The sequence below is a fragment of the Protomyctophum bolini genome, assembly GCF_963924005.1.
Source record: "Protomyctophum bolini genome assembly, chromosome: 22".
In the NCBI taxonomy this organism is placed as follows: domain Eukaryota; kingdom Metazoa; phylum Chordata; class Actinopteri; order Myctophiformes; family Myctophidae; genus Protomyctophum; species Protomyctophum bolini.
Window position 1 is genome coordinate 25,337,061 of NC_137883.1, and position 18,120 is coordinate 25,355,180.

General features: G+C 42.7%; 1 protein-coding gene across 2 annotated transcripts; it reads left to right on the forward strand.

The window, feature by feature from the left end:
• The first annotated feature begins 4,032 nt into the window (after positions 1-4,032).
• Positions 4,033-18,120, forward strand: prkaa1 (protein kinase, AMP-activated, alpha 1 catalytic subunit). Of its 2 annotated transcripts, XM_080756314.1 has the most exons (10): positions 4,033-4,172; positions 7,259-7,400; positions 9,570-9,663; positions 11,492-11,636; positions 13,000-13,087; positions 13,726-13,950; positions 14,281-14,794; positions 15,955-16,081; positions 16,463-16,582; positions 16,613-18,120. In XM_080756314.1, the coding sequence occupies exons 1-10, from the start codon at positions 4,073-4,075 to the stop codon at positions 16,831-16,833; spliced, it is 1,776 nt and encodes a 591-aa protein (XP_080612440.1). In that variant the 5' UTR covers positions 4,033-4,072; the 3' UTR covers positions 16,834-18,120. The 2 variants fall into 2 exon arrangements, with proteins under 2 accessions (XP_080612440.1, XP_080612439.1); XM_080756313.1 differs by having other exon boundaries at positions 16,463-18,120.

Sequence of the window (18,120 nt, forward strand, 5' to 3'; positions counted from 1 at the left end):
CACGCCATTGACAATGAAGGGAAAATTTACGTCATCTTGTCACTAACACAAACATTAAATGCCATTAACAATAAAGAGAATTTAATGTTTGTTTTGTCACCGTTTGTTTTACATCACCGGTCCTAATCAACATGAGTTAGACTTTAATATATTAGCGCCCCTCACTTCACACGGGTGTGATTTTGTTATTTTTATTGTCCAATGACACGGGCCAAGTTATTGTGGAACATCTTGCTCCATTAGCATAAGACATCCAAAGTAGGCTACTACATTTCTGGTGTGAAATGGCACAAGGGACCCCCACACAAAAAGTCCACCCAATAATCGGCGCACACATTATGCCCTTTTCGGAGGTTTGGGCTCCTGCCCTCTCCAGTGCTCTCTGCACGGCCCTAGTGTATGCAATACACCCATTGTATCCATTGTCAGCGTATACCCGTTGAACCCGGGAGTACTTTGTACTCACATATAGTAGCCTACTTGGAGGCCAGTCTATTGATGTCTGTGATGATGATTTTGTCTTATTAATTGAAAAAGCACGTGCCATTCTGTGTTGGATAATGAACTGTTCTGGGGCACAATGCCTGAGTTATTACAGTATAATATGTGTGTCAGTGTAGTGACCTTGTAATAAGCATCCATTCTCATTAGCTGTTTCATGGCCCTCTGCTGGTGACACACAGTCATGACCTTCCATGTGTAGTACATGAGTAGGCTATAGCAGTGGTTCTCAACCTGTGGGTCGGGATCCCCAGGGTGGGCTCCCACTTGACAGTAAAGGACTTTTAAGACCTTTTAATACCTTAAATAAATCACACCCGTGTGAAGTGAGGGGCGCTCTTATCATCATACATCATCATTCATCATCGCATTCCGTGATCTACCAATCAAATCATCATCACAAAAGTAATTCCGGCCAATCACTTTTGGCGTCTTTTCTGCCCTCACTTTTATCTTCAATATGTACTTCAATCAAATCATCACTAATGGGGTGATCAGCCAATCACAAGCCAATGCATCAAATGCAATCAACAAGCTATTGTCCTCTTTCTATCTGAAAATGTTTGTTTCATAAAAATCCACTGTAGACATGTTATGAACTGGGCCTACTTCCTGTCAAGAAATTCCTTGCAGGTGATTTGTGTTGGAGTTTGGAAAAGCTCGTTTGGAAGCGCTTGTTTTCAGTAAACCTCCTGCTGGCTCCTGCATTATGTGCAAATTCAAAACAGGTGGCAGGACCTTTGAGTGATTATCCAACGAGCACTTCCAAACTCCAATGCAAAAAATAACCTGCACGGAATTTATTGACAACACTTTGCACAGTTTGCAGATAGCTTTTCATACAGCTGCAACGTTGGTGAGTTTAACATGGTTTAATTATACAATCAGATAGAACTTTTCTGTTTGGATGTATCATGGGCTGTCAATGGGAAATTGCAGCTATAGTTACTGTATACCTTGCTGGCACGTTGTGCATAGCCTAATAGGCTACATTTTCTCAAGGAAGATTTCACTATCCAGGCTGTATCAAATATTTCACTCAAAATGTCCTAAATTTGCTCTAAGCCCACCAGTGTTTATTGTTTTTATTTATGCTTATGACACTTGCTTTGGCAACTTAAAACTGTTATCGTTGTGTTTGCAGATATTCTGATTCAGCAGAGGAGCCCCAGCCTTATAGAATATAGAGTATCCCCAGCTTCATCCTTACAGTCTATGGCTTCATCCCATGTTTTTCCAATTTAAAACAATGCAGTTAACTTATGACATCTAGTGGTGTGAAACCGTAATAGCAACCAATTATGTGGAATTACTGCTTTAATTTAATTAAAAATAAATAGCCTACATGAACTGCTAAAGAAGAAAATAACAATATAAGCCTGTCTGCCCAGAGCTGTTGACTCTGAGTCTGAGACTGCCATTTATAGGCGCCAGGGGAGCAATCGGGGTTCAGAACAAGTTCGACGCAACTAGACAAACTGAGCCAAACATGTTCATGGGGATCGAACCGGCCAACTTCGGATTCCAAGTCGGCCAATCAACCCGCTAAGCTACGGCCAATTATGTAAATGGTATAACGGTCTTCACATAACGGCAGCAAGACACTATATTAACCAAGGTGATTGTTGTTCGTTCGTTGTTAAAATTTACTTTATTGTAGATCACAAATCACAGTGACATAACACTAGACACAGTGAGACACTTAATAGCATCTCAATGTTTTATCTTCTTTAACCGCTGTTTTTTGTTTGTTTTTTATTTAAATGGACAAATCGGTTCAACATGCCTATGTGGCATGAAATGGACTACTCTGTTACTGTAGGAAAGAAAATGAAAGAAAGAGGAAAAACAAGCATCCATTCGTAACTGAGACTAGTGTACAAATGTAGCCTCTAGTCACCAGGCATTTCCACAGTACAAAATGCAACACTGACATACATTTTAACGCGGCTTTCCTCAATATCTGTGGAAAGCCTGGTTTCAATTTACTGATCCGTGTTCAGATCCGGCCTAAAGCTCGCCTACAGCAACCGGTAATTTGCACACACATACAGTTCCGTATCCGCTCTATTTCCAGACCGGACCAACAATTTGCAAAGCAAATGAATCCCACTCACTCTACTCTGCTCTCTACACTACAGCCTCTATCTCTACCTTCAAGAGTGACTTGAAGACCGGACACCGGTACCTCCCACTCTGCCTTCCATGGGGTTGCCATGTCCGCTTATTATAAGCGATTTTGAGCTTGTTTATCTGCAAATAATTTGTATACTTGCTTATTGTCTTCACCAGAGTGGAAGTCATGGCCGAGATTCTGTCATTCTATCTGTGTACAGCTAATCTCTGGCACCGTAGGCTTGATGGCAGTGAAAGACTGCTTTTAGACAGCTGGTGGATGGAAATTTAGCTCCACCCGCAGTGTGGGAAAAGCATTTCCGTTATTTTGTCCGACGCTGAAAGTTGCAGCATGGGTGGAGCTTGGTGGGATTCATAATCACGCGTCATGGACACCCACATTAATATGTAACGAGTAAGACGACGAGGTCACGTGCACACATCCGCCTGGGTGACAGCAGACTGCTGGGCGAGCGCTGACGCTTTGGCATGGGGGGTCAGATCAACATATGGAATGAATTCTGTACTGGCCATATACATGGAGCGTGTCTTGAGTGTACCGTGTTTGATGAGGTCAGATCAACTTAATTATGTAATGTCAGAGCAGGTCAGCTCCATATATGGTGGAGATCTAAGGGTGACAGCGGGGGCAGTGTCTTGAGTGTACAGGGTTTGATGAGTGCCCAGGCAGGGCCAGGCCTTACTTTTCGGGCCTGTTGAGAACTTGGCTGCCAGGCGCGGATGCACAAATAACTTTGGGGCAGGCCCGTCTAGAGTTTAAATGGACAGGTATCAGTCAAAAGGGAGACATCGAAGAGGAAGGATGGATGGGGAAGGATCGACATATGGAATGTCAGAACAGGTCAGCTACATATATGCAGATCTAAGGGTTTGATGTTTAAGGTCAGATGTACAGTGCTGGCCAATATTGATGACATCAGGGATCTCCATATATGGGCTGAATATTCAGTGACATCATCAGGGATGAGATCCCTGATGATGTCACGTGATGTCACGAGGCATGACTGGGGGTGACCAACCAAACAACTGACTGACGGGAAATGCACGATTCCATAGTAAATGTGACCTGCAACTATCCAAGGAAGACCCCACACCTGAAAATATATTTGTGCCAAGGACCCCCGTTACCGTACCAGTGTTGTTCAAATGTTTCAAAAACAAATATTAATTTTTTTCTTCCAGATTTTTTGAAAATAGCAGATCTACAAGCTTTTCAAATATCCGAAGCATATACAGAACAGAATACAGGTAGGTTTATGTGGCCTATATATAAAGTTGCTTCTTTTGGGTTTGTTTTCATGGACCTGGTTGCTTATTTCTCGCTCACACTGACACAATCTGGCAACACTTCTGCCTTCCTTGTAGCAGAGCACTTATTCCATTCCACCCGCAGCTAGCTAGCTAGCTCCACGGCAAGGCCACTGCGGGACCAACCATGGCGACGATGGAGAAGAAGAAACACGAAGGGAATGTTAAAATCGGCCATTACATTCTCGGAGACACACTTGGCGTGGGGACCTTTGGGAAGGTGAAAGGTACGTGGGTGAAATGTTGTGTCGCTGTACGTGGAGGAAGGAGGGGGGTGGGACAAAGGTTGGAACTGTGCTAACCCAGTGAAGCTATGCTTGTCAAGCTAACTTTTCACAACGCAACATCAACACACTTGTTGGCCCGAATGTCTGTCTGTCTGCAGCTAACTCACATTTACAACGGTCGTGGCGTTTTACAACTCGCGCGTGCGACTTCCAGCGACCGCTAACTGTTGTGTAAATGCGCGCAGAACGCCTTATTTTATAAGTGTTTTACTGTTATTGATTTGGTTGGAGGGCTATCGCCTAGCTATAGCTAACGAGCGTGAAGTCCACTTTTGTAGGAGCGCCACCAGGAAGCAAATTGACTGTTGTTAACTGAACTGGATTTCTATGGACTGTTACTAACTGAACTGGAGCTCCATTGACTGTTACTAACTAATGGTAACTGAACTGGAGCTCCATTGACTGTTACTAACTAATGGTAACTGAAATGGAGCTCCATTGACTGTTACTAACTAATGCTAACTGAAATGGAGCTCCATTGACTGTTACTAACTATTGCTAACTGAAATGGAGCTCCATTGACTGTTACTAACTAATGCTGACTGAAATTGAGCTCCATTGACTGTTACTAACTAATGCTGACTGAAATCGAGCTCCATTGACTGTTACAATACTAACTAACTAATGCTGACGGAAATTGAGCTCCATTGACTGTTACTATTAACTAATGCTGACTGAAATTGAGCTCCATTGACTGTTACTAACTATAACTAATGCTGACTAAAATCGAGCTCCATGGACTGTTACTAACTAATGCTAACTGAAATGGAGCTCCATTGAATGTTGCAATTATTACCATTGCTAAGTAAGTAGTAACTAAAGGAACTCCATTCGTCCTGTTGCATTATCTCTGGAAGACATATACAGCTAATAAATACTTGAAATCATTTGTTGTGTGCACTGAATCTATAATTGTTATGAAGGCTACATAGAAGTGTCTATTTGTATGTCTCTATATGTTTTGATGAATTGAACAATGTGGACCCTGTTGTAAACAAGTGTAATGCTTAATTGGGTCGTCCACTCACAGTTAACAGTCTCTGTATTGAGTTTGTGCTTGAAATGTACTGTAATTCTACAAACTGTTAATAAATATTTCAATCAATCAATCAAAAAAGGCTTTCACTTAGAGCTCCATATGGAGACAACAGCGATATCCAGCACTGACATCAGATTAAGGTAGAAACCCCAAAGATGGATATATATATATACCGGTATACAGTGTTGACATCATCGTGACACTAGACTTGCACATCATATAAGGCAGATCCCAGCTTCTAAAGTGTGTGTGTGTGTGTGTGTGTGTGTGTGTGTGTGTGACTGTGTGTGCGTGTGTGTGTGTGTGTGTGTGTGCGCGTGCGTGCACGCTCGCGCCTTTGCCTGGACCTATCAGTGGTTATGGGGTTTAATTTGACTTGAACTTGACTGCCGCCCAACCCAGTCCAGGGGGGCGGCACCACTCACCCCTTATGTCAACAAACTGACTGGTGTGGTCACGGTGTCATCTTCCTGAATCGGTCTATTCCAGTGATTCTTAACATTCGTAATTTAAAAGGACCCCCATTTTCATATGCATTTGGCCACAGCATGATGGACCCCCATTTGATTCGATTTTGACTGAATCTATTCCACACTGTAAAAAACCTCAATGTTAACTCTTGAGTTGAGGACCTGTAGGGTAAAATACATTAATAGGTTCCTTCCTATTCCGTGTTCTTCCTAACTTCCTATCAATCATTTAGCTGGGGACACTCTAAGCCACTTCAGTGTTTCATTTGTAGGTTTGCCTGGCTTACTGAATGGCATTCCTTTTGCCAGACAGTGTTCTTGCCTGGAAAACAAAAGCCTAATTTATACTGTCTGCTGTTGGCCAAGTCATGGCTTATAGCTTAACTCACAGATCCACGGCTTAGCTCCCGCAGTATAACTGCATGTTTAATTTATTTATTTATTTACCCCATATTATTTATAGATTCTAATGAGTTAATAATCAATCTATTCCGAGATTACTACAAACAGTGCATGAGTGCATGATTGCCATTTTTCCTCAAAGGAACGGAACGGAAGTTTGGGTTAATATTTTACCATCAGTCAAAAAACGTACACGGTATTGTGCATGCATTACAAGCTTAGTGTTTCTTGCTTTGTGTCCAGATTTATTTACAGTTGCCAGTTCTGTTTAACGGGGGATTTTCAGATTGGCTGGCTCTGAATAATTTTTGCTGTCTGTGTTCTAATAATATATAAACTAATATAGGCTATAGGCCCTATAGCCTATATTAGCCTTAATAGCCTATATTTATCTCTGTATATGTTGTTTGCACGGCCCTTCTATCCCAACTTTGTCTTGTCTTTGTCTCTCGTCTCTCATTATTGTTTTCTATGTGCACTCATAGTCCAGGACTCCACAGTTTGATATCTACTAGTCCATGGGCCCCATTTGATGATTTTAAATATCTGGCTCTGACTGGGAACCAATCTAAACTGTAAGATCTTCTGCATTAGACCACGGAGCCCCATTTTTACTTTTTAATCACTAGTCTCCAATTCTATCTACATTTTTGTTTACCGTTCATTTAACTCTTAAGACTGCACAGATTGAACCTAACGTGACTGTGTGCAAAGGGTCCATTTGGGTCCCCATGTGGCCCCCGTACCCAACATTTGAGATAGGGGTGGGGCAGGACGAAATGGAAAAATATAATATCACAATATTGTTTTCATGCGGTTTTTAGGGTTATATTGTTCAAGTTACTTAACCACCTACAAGGTAACATAAACTAAAAGAAAAAGGAGTATTTATTTAGACCAAAATATAAATTTTGGCTAGTCGTTCTACAAAAGTATAAATTAAGGTATAGAACTGCAAAATCATAGATATTGCATTCACTGTATCACGATATCTCTGATGAATATCGTATCACGATAGGATATTTATCACCATATCACACCCCCCTCCCCCTAGTTTGAGATTGAGAGCCAGTGGTCTAGTTACTCTAGTATAATTCTGTGAACTTTTCCCGCAGTGGGCCTGCATGAGTTGACCAAGCACCAAGTGGCCGTGAAGATCCTGAACAGGCAGAAGATCCGCAGTCTGGACGTAGTGGGAAAGATCCGCCGGGAGATCCAAAACCTCAAGCTTTTCAGACACCCTCACATAATTAAACTGTAAGTCCTCCATTCATTCACTCACAGCCTTGTTTACAGGGGCCTTATTTGCCCCTTTAATCCCCCTGCTGACTCATTGGTGCCACTTACTGAGCTATTTCGAGGTTATAATGGTGTATTTTGTGGTTGACCCAGTCTCTTCTGTCTGAAATCTATAATGGTGTATTTTGTGGTTGACCCAGTCTCTTGCACTTTCTCCATTATTTGTTTTTCATTATTGTTAATCTCCTTGGATGATGACCTCTGGTGTTTGCAATAGTGCTTTAGGGGCAGATTTTGTGTTTTCTTTCCAAAACGTGACTAGCATTTCCTTTTCTTTTTGTTTCCTTTTTTTTTAATCTGTTGCACCAGACCTGGGGCAAATAACATAATACAAAGCTGACTTTATGAACCAAAAGAAAATGTAACTGGAATCAGACCCCCAATTTAACTACAGGTATGATAATACATATTGGACTTGCCTTGTAACATTGTGTTTAAAATTAAATGGTGGATCACACAGGACTAACCGTTGCCACATACGGCATAGGGTATATGCATGCATAAAGTGAATGGCAAATGGGGTGTCAAAGTGAGTTTAAATTGGTGTAAATTGCAGACTTGAAAAGAAAAAAGGAATCCAAGGTGAAAAAGGTTCAAATGTATTGATGAGCAAGGAAAATAAATAACAGGACATGCGCGTTTCGACCAAAAGGTCTTTGCCAGGGTCTCACTGACGGGTTTATCACACTGTCCGCTGGTATGTGGACTTCACGTCTGCTTTACAATACCAGTGGTTCTGAAACTTTTTTGAGGGGCGCTAGCCTCTACTATGCACAGCTTTGTGTGTATGAGCATGGAATGTGATGATTTGATTGGCTGAGAAAGCACGGTATTTGATGTATGATGAGAGCGCCCCTTTTTTATTTCAAGTATCACTAACAGTGTACAAATGTAACCAAATTATGGACCCATTTGTACACTTTCACAAAAACCTGTAAGGGTCCATTTGGAACACCCTATTAAGAATTGTTAACGGGAACCGCAAAGGAATCAAATCATTAAAATCCTAAAGGATCTCAAACCTAGTCTTAACGGAGTCCCAGCCTGGCAGTCATAGAGATGGATGATGGATAGAATAGATACTATGCTGTTCAATGTGCAGTGTGGCTGAAGTTGTGGTATGACGATAGTCACCATATAAGGCCATTGCATAACCGCGTCCGCTACAAACATGATGTGAATACACGGACGGTCATTGGTTGTCATGTGTTGACAGAAACGGCTGTTGTGTACTTTGTGGCCTGAAGTGCAGTGTGTGATCAATTGCAGTCGTCATTCACATTGTGAAGGCTTGTAGTGTACTCTGTTGTGCAGGCTGGCTATTTTAGACATCTGGAGAAATTAGTCTGTGTTGGTTTGAGGTCAGTGAAGTGCAGACTGTCAGATTAGCTTAGGTGCATTTGGAATGTCAGCTGTTGTAATAGGCAGAAATGTGACTTGTGCTCCACACGCCGATGCAAAGGTTATTCATCCTTGCGATAACCAAAAACTATGCTGACGTTTATGTTCACTTAAATTACTGTACATTTATACTTTGACCTATGGCAGCACAGTGTGGTTGGCTGTAAAAGGCAGATCTAGAAGCTCACGGTGCATAGCATCCATGGTGCGTTGTGAGCTTGAGGTTTACAATTTCCGGGCACTGTCGGACAGTGTAAATTGGGCATATATATATATATATTGCTCCATCACTTATTTATTAACATTGTGATTATATGACATTTCTCCTTGCCCTGCTCGAAGATGTTAATGTTCACTTTTTATTAACTCCATGTTGAAGACTGTGACCTTGGTGGAGCTAGACACTGTACAGAACTCATACAATCTTAAAAGTTGGTTGTTTAGAAAACCTGATTTAACACAGGTCAGACTAGTTTAATTAAATCTGTCCTAGTTTGAACTAAAAACTCATTAATCTGTGGCGTTACTGTTTGTTTGTTTGTTTGTTTGTAACCTAGAATCTGAGAAAGCTTAATTGATTGCTATGTCGTGTTGGACATGATACAGAAAAATAAATGCATACTTTTTTATTTTGACTTGAATCATGATAAGATTTTTAACATGATTTGCAAAGAGTAGTCTGTGGTGATATGTACTGCTCATCATGTGATGTGTTTATCTCCGCAGGTATCAGGTGATCAGCACCCCTACAGATATCTTCATGGTGATGGAATATGTCTCAGGAGGAGAGCTCTTTGACTACATCTGCAAAAATGGAAAGGTAATACCAGCGCCACATAGTTGTGACATTTCATTGGGCCAGTCCAATGGCGCCTCTTCTATTGGCGAAGTGTGACAAGTCCTGGAGCGGAAGTTGGCATAATGCACTGGACTCGGGAAACAGCCTAGCTTTAATGATCTTAAATCCCTTTATTATAGATAGATTTTTAGTAATAGTACAACATAAACATTACAGAGACTTTAGTTGTCACTGTACAATACTTTAAAACAGTTGTCATGTTGCACACATTGCAAATTGCTGATATTTGCACCGCACCTCGTTGAAAACAATGCATTTCAAACTGGCGCAACTCTCCTTCAATGGCTCTGGGTAATACACCTAGAGCTGCAACCGATTATTAGTAATCTGTTTCCGTTGGGAAAATGTAGATTCTCTGAAATGTTTCATATTTATGTTTGATCGCAGATCTTAAATCTCATCGACAACTTGTGATCTTGTAGATCCGCTTTTTTCTTTATTTGTCATGCAAAGAAGCAAGTTAAATATATATATTTTTTACCACTCAAATCCTGGTTATACACATACTCTAAGAGGGGACGTTGTGTCATATAGTGAAACTGTACTCAATAAATACCAACATAATCATAAAGCCAATCAGAATGACGGATAACATCTTCAAGGCGATTCAAGTCACAACAAGACAAACTTGAGACGGCCTTAGACGAATGATAATTAAGGCCTTACCTATACCTAACATGGTCTTACCTAGTGTAACCTTGACAAACGGCAAGGACAGAATTAATTTGCATTGTGTTGAATTATGCATCTCAACTTTCAAGTCTGCAAGTTGCTGAAATAAACAAATAAAATACATTTTCACAACCCGATCCGACCTGATGTCAGTAAAAAACAATGCCGTTATTTTCAGTGGAGTAAAACGATACGCTTTATTGTGAGGCAATGGATGAGATGCGAGTCATTCCTCACAGTGGCATCAACAGATTTAAATCCTCTATTGTCTAAATAAACAATACAACAATCTTTAAGAATTAGGTACTTTGTGAAATAAATGTGCAGTGTCTCTGTAAATGTATAAAGTCCACTGACTGGTTTTCAAATTGTGTTGTGCTTGTTGTGACTTGTTGTGAGCTTGTACATCTGCTGTTTACAGTGCCTGAGACTGGAATGCAGCCAAGTATGAATCGGGCAATAATAACTTGCAGAGAAAGTCACCATGCATTTAATTTCTCAGTCGCCAGGACTGATTTCAGTAATTTGTATTCATTGTAGAAGCCAGCAAGTCTTCTATGGAAGTGTGCTGCACAGCGAAAGTAGCCAATCTACAAGCTTTCAATGCTACTTCCGGTTATTATTTTAAGATTATAGCATGTGAGGTTATCAAACTAGCAAATGATATATATAGCGGCATCTTCCATAAAACTAATGGTCTTAGATATATATTTAATAAAAGCAAATCTGCCAATCTGATTTAATCACCAACAATATAACAAACATCATACTTTTACATAATTAACAGGGAACAGTTGATAGGGGGGGAGCTCCTTTCATACTGTTTCACAAATCGCACATTAGTCTTGTTAAGTTGTTGGCCACAGAACGTTGTGTAGATTTTATTTAGCGTCAAGTCCAGCACACACTATGTACTGGCACTGGGTGATTTTATTTAGCGTCAAGTCCAGCACACACTATGCACTGGCAGTGGGTGATTTTATTTAGCGTCAAGTCCAGCACACACTATGCACTGGCAGGCGGTGATTTTATTTAGCGTCAAGTCCAGCACACACTATGCACTGGCAGTGGGTGATTTCTCATCTATTGTTACACGTTTGTGTCTCTGCTACGACAGCTTGATGAGAAGGAGAGCCGTCGGCTGTTTCAGCAAATCATCTCGGCGGTAGACTACTGCCACCGACACATGGTCGTGCACCGAGACCTCAAACCAGAGAATGTCCTGCTCGATGCCCAGATGAACGCCAAGATTGCAGACTTTGGCAAGTCCCGACTTTGACAAATGGACCCGTGAGGGGCCATTTGGTTCCATGTGTACACTCAGAGTTGTGGGGGTCCTTGAAAATAAAAGGTTTGAGAGCCACTGGTGTAGGTTATGTGGCATTGATGTTAACACCTTATTAATTAAATTCCTTATGACATGCAAAATAGGGGTTATTAAATCTGGTTAAATAAATGTTATGATGACGTCACATTGCAGGCCTGGGGTGCATTTTTGCGACTTATAGTTCGCATTTAACTATGAAACCTTGAGTTTTTGACAACTAACCCACAATCCATGTCACTCTGTCACGTCGCCTAACTCAAATCCCTGTCGCTCACCCCAGGCAAGCCCCCAGGTTGTGACATCACGTGACATCAGCCCCCATATATGGTGCCCAGTTCATTGTGATTTCCCATGCCAAAGCGACCACACTCGCCCAGCAGTCCGACGTCACCCAGGCGGATGCGTGCACACGCCGCTCTGCCCCAGCAGTCCGACGTCACCCAGGCGGATGCGTGCACACGCCGCTCTGCCCCAGCAGTCCGACGTCACCCAGGCGGATGCGTGCACACGCCGCTCTGCCCCAGCAGTACAACCTCCACACTCTCCCGGAGGACACTGACGACGAGCGGCACCGTCGTCCAGTTCAAACAGGCCCGATAATTAAGGCCCGGCCTTACCTGAGCCCTCATCAAACCCTGTACATTCAATACACTGCCCCCGCTGCCACCCATAGATCTCCATATATGGAGCTGATCTGTTCTGACATTCCATATCTTGATCTGACCTCATCACACCCTGTACACTGAAGATACGCTCCATATATGGCCAGTGCACGCGACCTCAGGCGTCTTACTGGTATATTATACAATAACTCCCCTCTTTTATAATACTCCTACTACGGTATTGAGTCTATTGACCCACCCACCACAGAGGGAAGCCTTTCGTCTTTTAGCTGGGGTTTAGAGCATCTCAGTGGGGACACAGGGGCTTGCTGGGAGACTGGGGGCTCGAGTGTGATATTGCAATTATGCAACAGTTGCCATTAAAAAACAACACGTCAACTCAATTTCATTATAACTAAGATATTCGATAGAAATTCATACATTTCTAATGCAAACTGATATCCAAGCATTGCTAATCAGTAGCGAGTGTGTCCTAGAAAGTCTTAGGCAGTTTTCAGACTGTTTTCACCGAGACCACATGATATACAGTATTGTATGATATTTCGGGGAAATGTCATAGCCTCTTTAAAAGTTCCCCCAAGCTATCTGACTTTTGAGTCTCACCCTTCTTTATTGTGGTCACAGGACATTATAAGATGACTAACGTTGTGTAATGTATTGTATAATGTTGTGCAGGTTTATCAAACATGATGTCGGATGGAGAGTTCTTGCGAACCAGCTGTGGTTCTCCGAATTATGCTGCTCCAGAGGTTATTTCGGGAAGGTAATGTTCTTTTTTTTTTCTCCACTATATTGAATAAAATGGGCTATTGCAGGGCCATCTAACCAATCATCTGTATGTGTGCAGTTCTCAAGTGTCTCAGTACATCTGCCATGACTACAAAAAGTTTAATAATAAAAAAAATTATATGAAGAAAGTACTACGTTTGTAATCGGTATTAACACAGGCACAAAATAGCACAATTGGTTATTTTGGTAGCCCCACCCTTTCCATGAGTAGACTATTTGAAATGGACCATTAACACAATCGGTGCCAGGATTCCAGCAATGATTAGGCCTGGGCTGTGGCTCAGCGGTCCAGGCACCTTGGCTGGTGGTAATCCAGTCTGGCAGTGTGCCACAGGTTCGACTCCCGATCCCGACGGCCTTTACTGCATGTCACCCTCCATCTCTCTCTCCCCATAAAAAATATAAAATTTAAAAAAGCAACGATTAAATCTTTTTTCTCATTTCTTCACTTTGTTGGCAGTATGTAGAACAGCAGGAACAATATTACTAGAACATAATTTTACATATTGTGTACAAAAACTTTTCACAAGTCACATAATGGGACATAATAATACACATTATTTTCAGCTGTGAGATTTTATTTGGCTTTAACGTGAACAATGTCTCCACTAGGCTCTATGCCGGTCCAGAAGTGGATATATGGAGCAGTGGAGTGATCCTCTATGCCTTGCTGTGTGGGACGCTCCCGTTTGATGACGACCACGTGCCAACCCTCTTTAAAAAGATCTGTGACGGCATCTTCTTCACGCCACAGTACCTGAACCCCAGCGTAATCAGTCTCCTTAAACACATGCTGCAGGTGGACCCCATGAAAAGAGCCACCATCAGAGAGATCCGGTCAGTGGGTCCTATTCAATGTTGATCATTGGATATTTCAGTTGAATAGAACTATTGATGATTTTTCCTGGTAATTTTTATAAACGACTTCATGCAATAAAAGTACAATATATATTATTTTTATAATCTGCAAAATGTAGCAGTTTGATTAACCATTTAAACATGTCGCATCTTGTAGATATATTAACTGTTGCAACCCCCAACATTTTCTAAACTTCTTCTAGATTCCAAATGTGAATTCACTATACTGTAACTCCTAACATGTTCTAGTCCTGGCCTGCTATTTACTCGTGTCATTATTAAGAGCTTGTCTAACTTTTCGTCCCGCAGGGAGGACGAATGGTTCAAAGAGGACCAACCCAAGTACCTCTTCCCCGAGGACCCTTCATACACCAACAACGTCATCGACGACGAGGCCTTGAAGGAAGTCTGCGATAAGTTTGAATGCACCGAAGAGGAGGTGCTAACCTGCCTGTACAGCCGCAACCACCAGGACCCGCTGGCCGTCGCCTACCACCTCATCATAGACAACCGTCGCATCATGAACGAAGCCAAGGACTTCTACCTGGCCTCCAGCCCGCCCGACTCCTTCCTGGACGACCAGCACCTAACCGCCTCCGGCGCTGCCATCCCCATCAAGCCCCACCCCGAACGAGTGCCCTTCCTGTTTGCGGAGACCCCTCCCAGGCCACGCCACACGCTGGACGAGCTGAACCCCCAGAAGGCCAAGCACTCGGGTGTCAGACGGGCCAAGTGGCACCTTGGCATCCGCAGTCAGAGTAGACCCAACGACATTATGTCGGAAGTGTGCCGTGCCATGAAGCAGCTGGACTACGAATGGAAGGTGAGATCAGTTGATAAGACGGAGAACCTAAACTACGTAATAAGGGCCTATTATGCCTGATGTGTACTTCGGGTCGAGTATTGTGTCACACACTGAAAATAGCCAGTCTACAAGCTCACAATGTGTCACTTTGTGACGTGTTGTAAGCTTGTAAGCTTGTTGTGTGTGTGTGTGTGTGTGTGTGTGTGTGTGTGTGTGTGTGTGTGTTTGTGTGTGTGTGTCACTGCCACACAGGATAAATTAAGTACTGTAGCTGCCTCAATGGACAAAAAGTAAATATTGGTTGTTGTCCTGTTTTGTCACAGGTATAATTCCACCTGACCTAGAATGGAATGTTGTCATTGCACGTTATCGTCCGTAATCTTTAGATAACAAGTGAGCTTACTAGAGAGTGCGTTGGCCCACATATTTGAATTAGCTTGTGATGGGCAATTTACAAGGGAAATGCATTTCCTTTTTTGCAAATTAAAAAGGACCCCCATTTTGATATGCATTAAGCCACGTCCTCATTTGGATTAAATGGAAATCGTTTAGCTAGTGACGTGACCCCATGGAACCCCTTCAAGGACCATACATTGATTACAACGTGGATTAGACTATGCTAAACGTTCTCAGTCATGCTCTCATTGTCATTGGCTGACATTGTCGCCCTCGCGTAAAGTTGCTGCCACTTGAGCATGTCACCTGCCAAGCTGCTTCTTTTCACCTGACAGGGGAGACGAGAGTTTCCCTGGCCGGATGTAGTGCGTGGAAGGAACACGTTATTCCGACCAGTTCCTTTCCCCTCCATCAGGCGCCCCGGCTGGCCAGGGGGAGGCAGTTTAGAGACCAGGATTACTGCATGTTTTTGTGAGGGTACCTACCCTAGGGGACACGGGGAGAACATGCAAACTCCACTCAGAAAGGCCCATCCAGTGCAGTGTTGAACAAGAATACATTTAGTTACTGCATGCATTGTCAATTTCTCACCTCATATGTTTTCCAAAAACATTCTTGAGATCAATGTTTTTAGCTGTAAATGGTGACAGAGTTCTGTTATTGAGCTCAGCGGTCATTATCCAGAAATAAAACACATGCCGAATTCAGTCACTGACCAATCGGCATCCAGCATTCAACCAAGCTGTGTTATAATGGTTCATAATGTGTGTGTTGACTCTCAGGTTGTGAATCCGTACCACATGCGTGTGAGGAGGAAGAACCCCATCACTAGCTTGCAAGCCAAGATGAGCCTTCAGCTCTACCAGGTGGACAGCAGAACGTACCTCCTGGACTTTCGTAGTATAGATGGTATGCTGAAGCTACGCTTGATGATCTGTCATTTATTGCAACTTCAAATCATAATGCATCATGTGCTAGATCAGTGTTTCCCAAACAATTCAAATGAATATGGCTTCCTCTTTTTCTTTTTTTACGATTTTCACAAAGCATTATACAGAAAATTTCAAATTAAATAAATGGGACATACATGTTTAATTTATAGGGTGTTTGGGTCCCGGGGAGACGCCAAAATGTATTTGCTTTGGCAAGAATTTGTACCTGAGTGACTGAGTTGCTTTCATGTTATGGTGTACTTTTTTTTCAATGGAGCACTTTAAGATTGGCTTCAAGTATAAAGTGCGTAACAAATGAAATGTATTATTTATTACCTAACGTCTCTCTGTTTTTCAGATGATATGCTAGAGACTAAATCTGGGACAGCTACCCCGCACCGCTCTGGTTCAGTGGGAAACAACCGTGCCGCCATTAAGAACGATGGTGACGGGGAAGAAGGAAGGGGCGACTCCCCAGGCATTGCCACCCCAGGCATTGCCACCCCAGGCATTGCCACCCCAGGCCTCGCCACCCCAGGCATCGCCACCCCAGGCATCGCCACCCCTTCACATCCCGCCAAGGCCGCAGAAGGCTCCATAGCGTCATCTTTGACCTCGTCCGTAGACTCGACTGGTGGGGGGGACAACGCCCCGTACCCCCGGCCGGGTAGCCACACCATAGAGTTCTTCGAGATGTGTGCAAATCTTATCAAACTACTCGCACGATAGCTCTCAAACACAATCGCTAGCCTTTGTTTTCCTCTCTGAGTGTCTTTATAAGCAATAAGCATGCAACTGATTCATGGCTCAAGTTCATCTCCGAGCACGGGATGAGATGGTTGTTGCCATGGCACTGATGCAAGGTTGGGCATTCCTCCTTAAGCCGCTGGGATGTATACGAAGCCGGCTGGCTGGGGGATGTCAGAGGAGTTTGGGGGGTTAAGGGGTTCTAGCGAACGGCAAGCTCCTTCGATATTGACAGAGTGACTTTTACGAGAAGGTTTTACATTTTCACGATCAATATTTCTAGAGGATGAAACACCTCCCCGATTTGATCACGTCCCACAAATAATAACGTACATTATTTAGTTTTGAGTGATTACACTGAATTTTCTGTACTGTGGTCAGTGAGCGCCACTGTTCATCTCTGTACAGAGAACAAAAAAAAAACCAACAAGTTTTGGCCTGCAGTCACAAAGAAGGAAGCCACAGTTTGAGGTTAGTGTACGGACGTTGGTGGCCTCACGGTAAAGGATGCAGGACGCACTTTTGCACATTTTTCTTTTTTGATCTTGCTGCTCTGTTTTCCTCTCATTAAGGGCTTGACGTGGCTTCGTTGCATGCCGTGCCGCACACCGCCAATAGCTGCTCTGCTAGGGCTAGGCTATAGATATCGATGTTACATCGATATAGTGTTATGACACTAGACATCGTCTGGCTTGGTTACTGGTACAATAAGTAATACCAGTAAGATTTATATGTTGTACTGCAGGGGTTTTCAGCTGATTGTGAACGATGGAGGCATGCAGGGACTACCGTCCTGACCAAGAATCAACCTGGGGACCACTTGTCGCCTGGGGATGTGGGTTAAGATTAGGGTCTGTCTTGAGTTGCACAGAGTATACTGTATATTATTTGCTACCATTATTTGCCACCATTATTTGGTGGACAGGGACAGAGTCTCAAATGTTTTGGCTCCAAGCCAGCCTCAACCTAGCCCTATACTTATTCAATTTATTATTGAACTTGAAGTACTTTTGGAATTGGAGCACAAGCCTCCTCAAATCACAACTGATAATGATAATAATCTTTAATTCCACTGTCTTATCACACAGATGCCAACTATTAATAATACCCCCCCCCCCCCCCCCCTTTTGAAATAATCTTCACTTACATTGCTGAATGCATTTTCAGAGACCACATGCAATATCACCACGGGCCACCAGTTGAAAACCTCTGTTCTACAGCTATTTTGAAATTAAAAGATCAGACTACTAACACTTTAAGACAAGTGAC

Excerpts from the sequence above, each read along its gene's own strand:
- prkaa1 (XM_080756313.1), top strand. The coding sequence starts at position 4,073 with ATGGCGACGATGGAGAAGAAGAAACACGAAGGGAATGTTAAAATCGGC. Across the intron at positions 7,401-9,569 it reads CACCCTCACATAATTAAACT|GTATCAGGTGATCAGCACCC; the intron begins GTAAGTCCTCCA and ends TTATCTCCGCAG. Across the intron at positions 13,951-14,280 it reads GCCACCATCAGAGAGATCCG|GGAGGACGAATGGTTCAAAG; the intron begins GTCAGTGGGTCC and ends TTCGTCCCGCAG.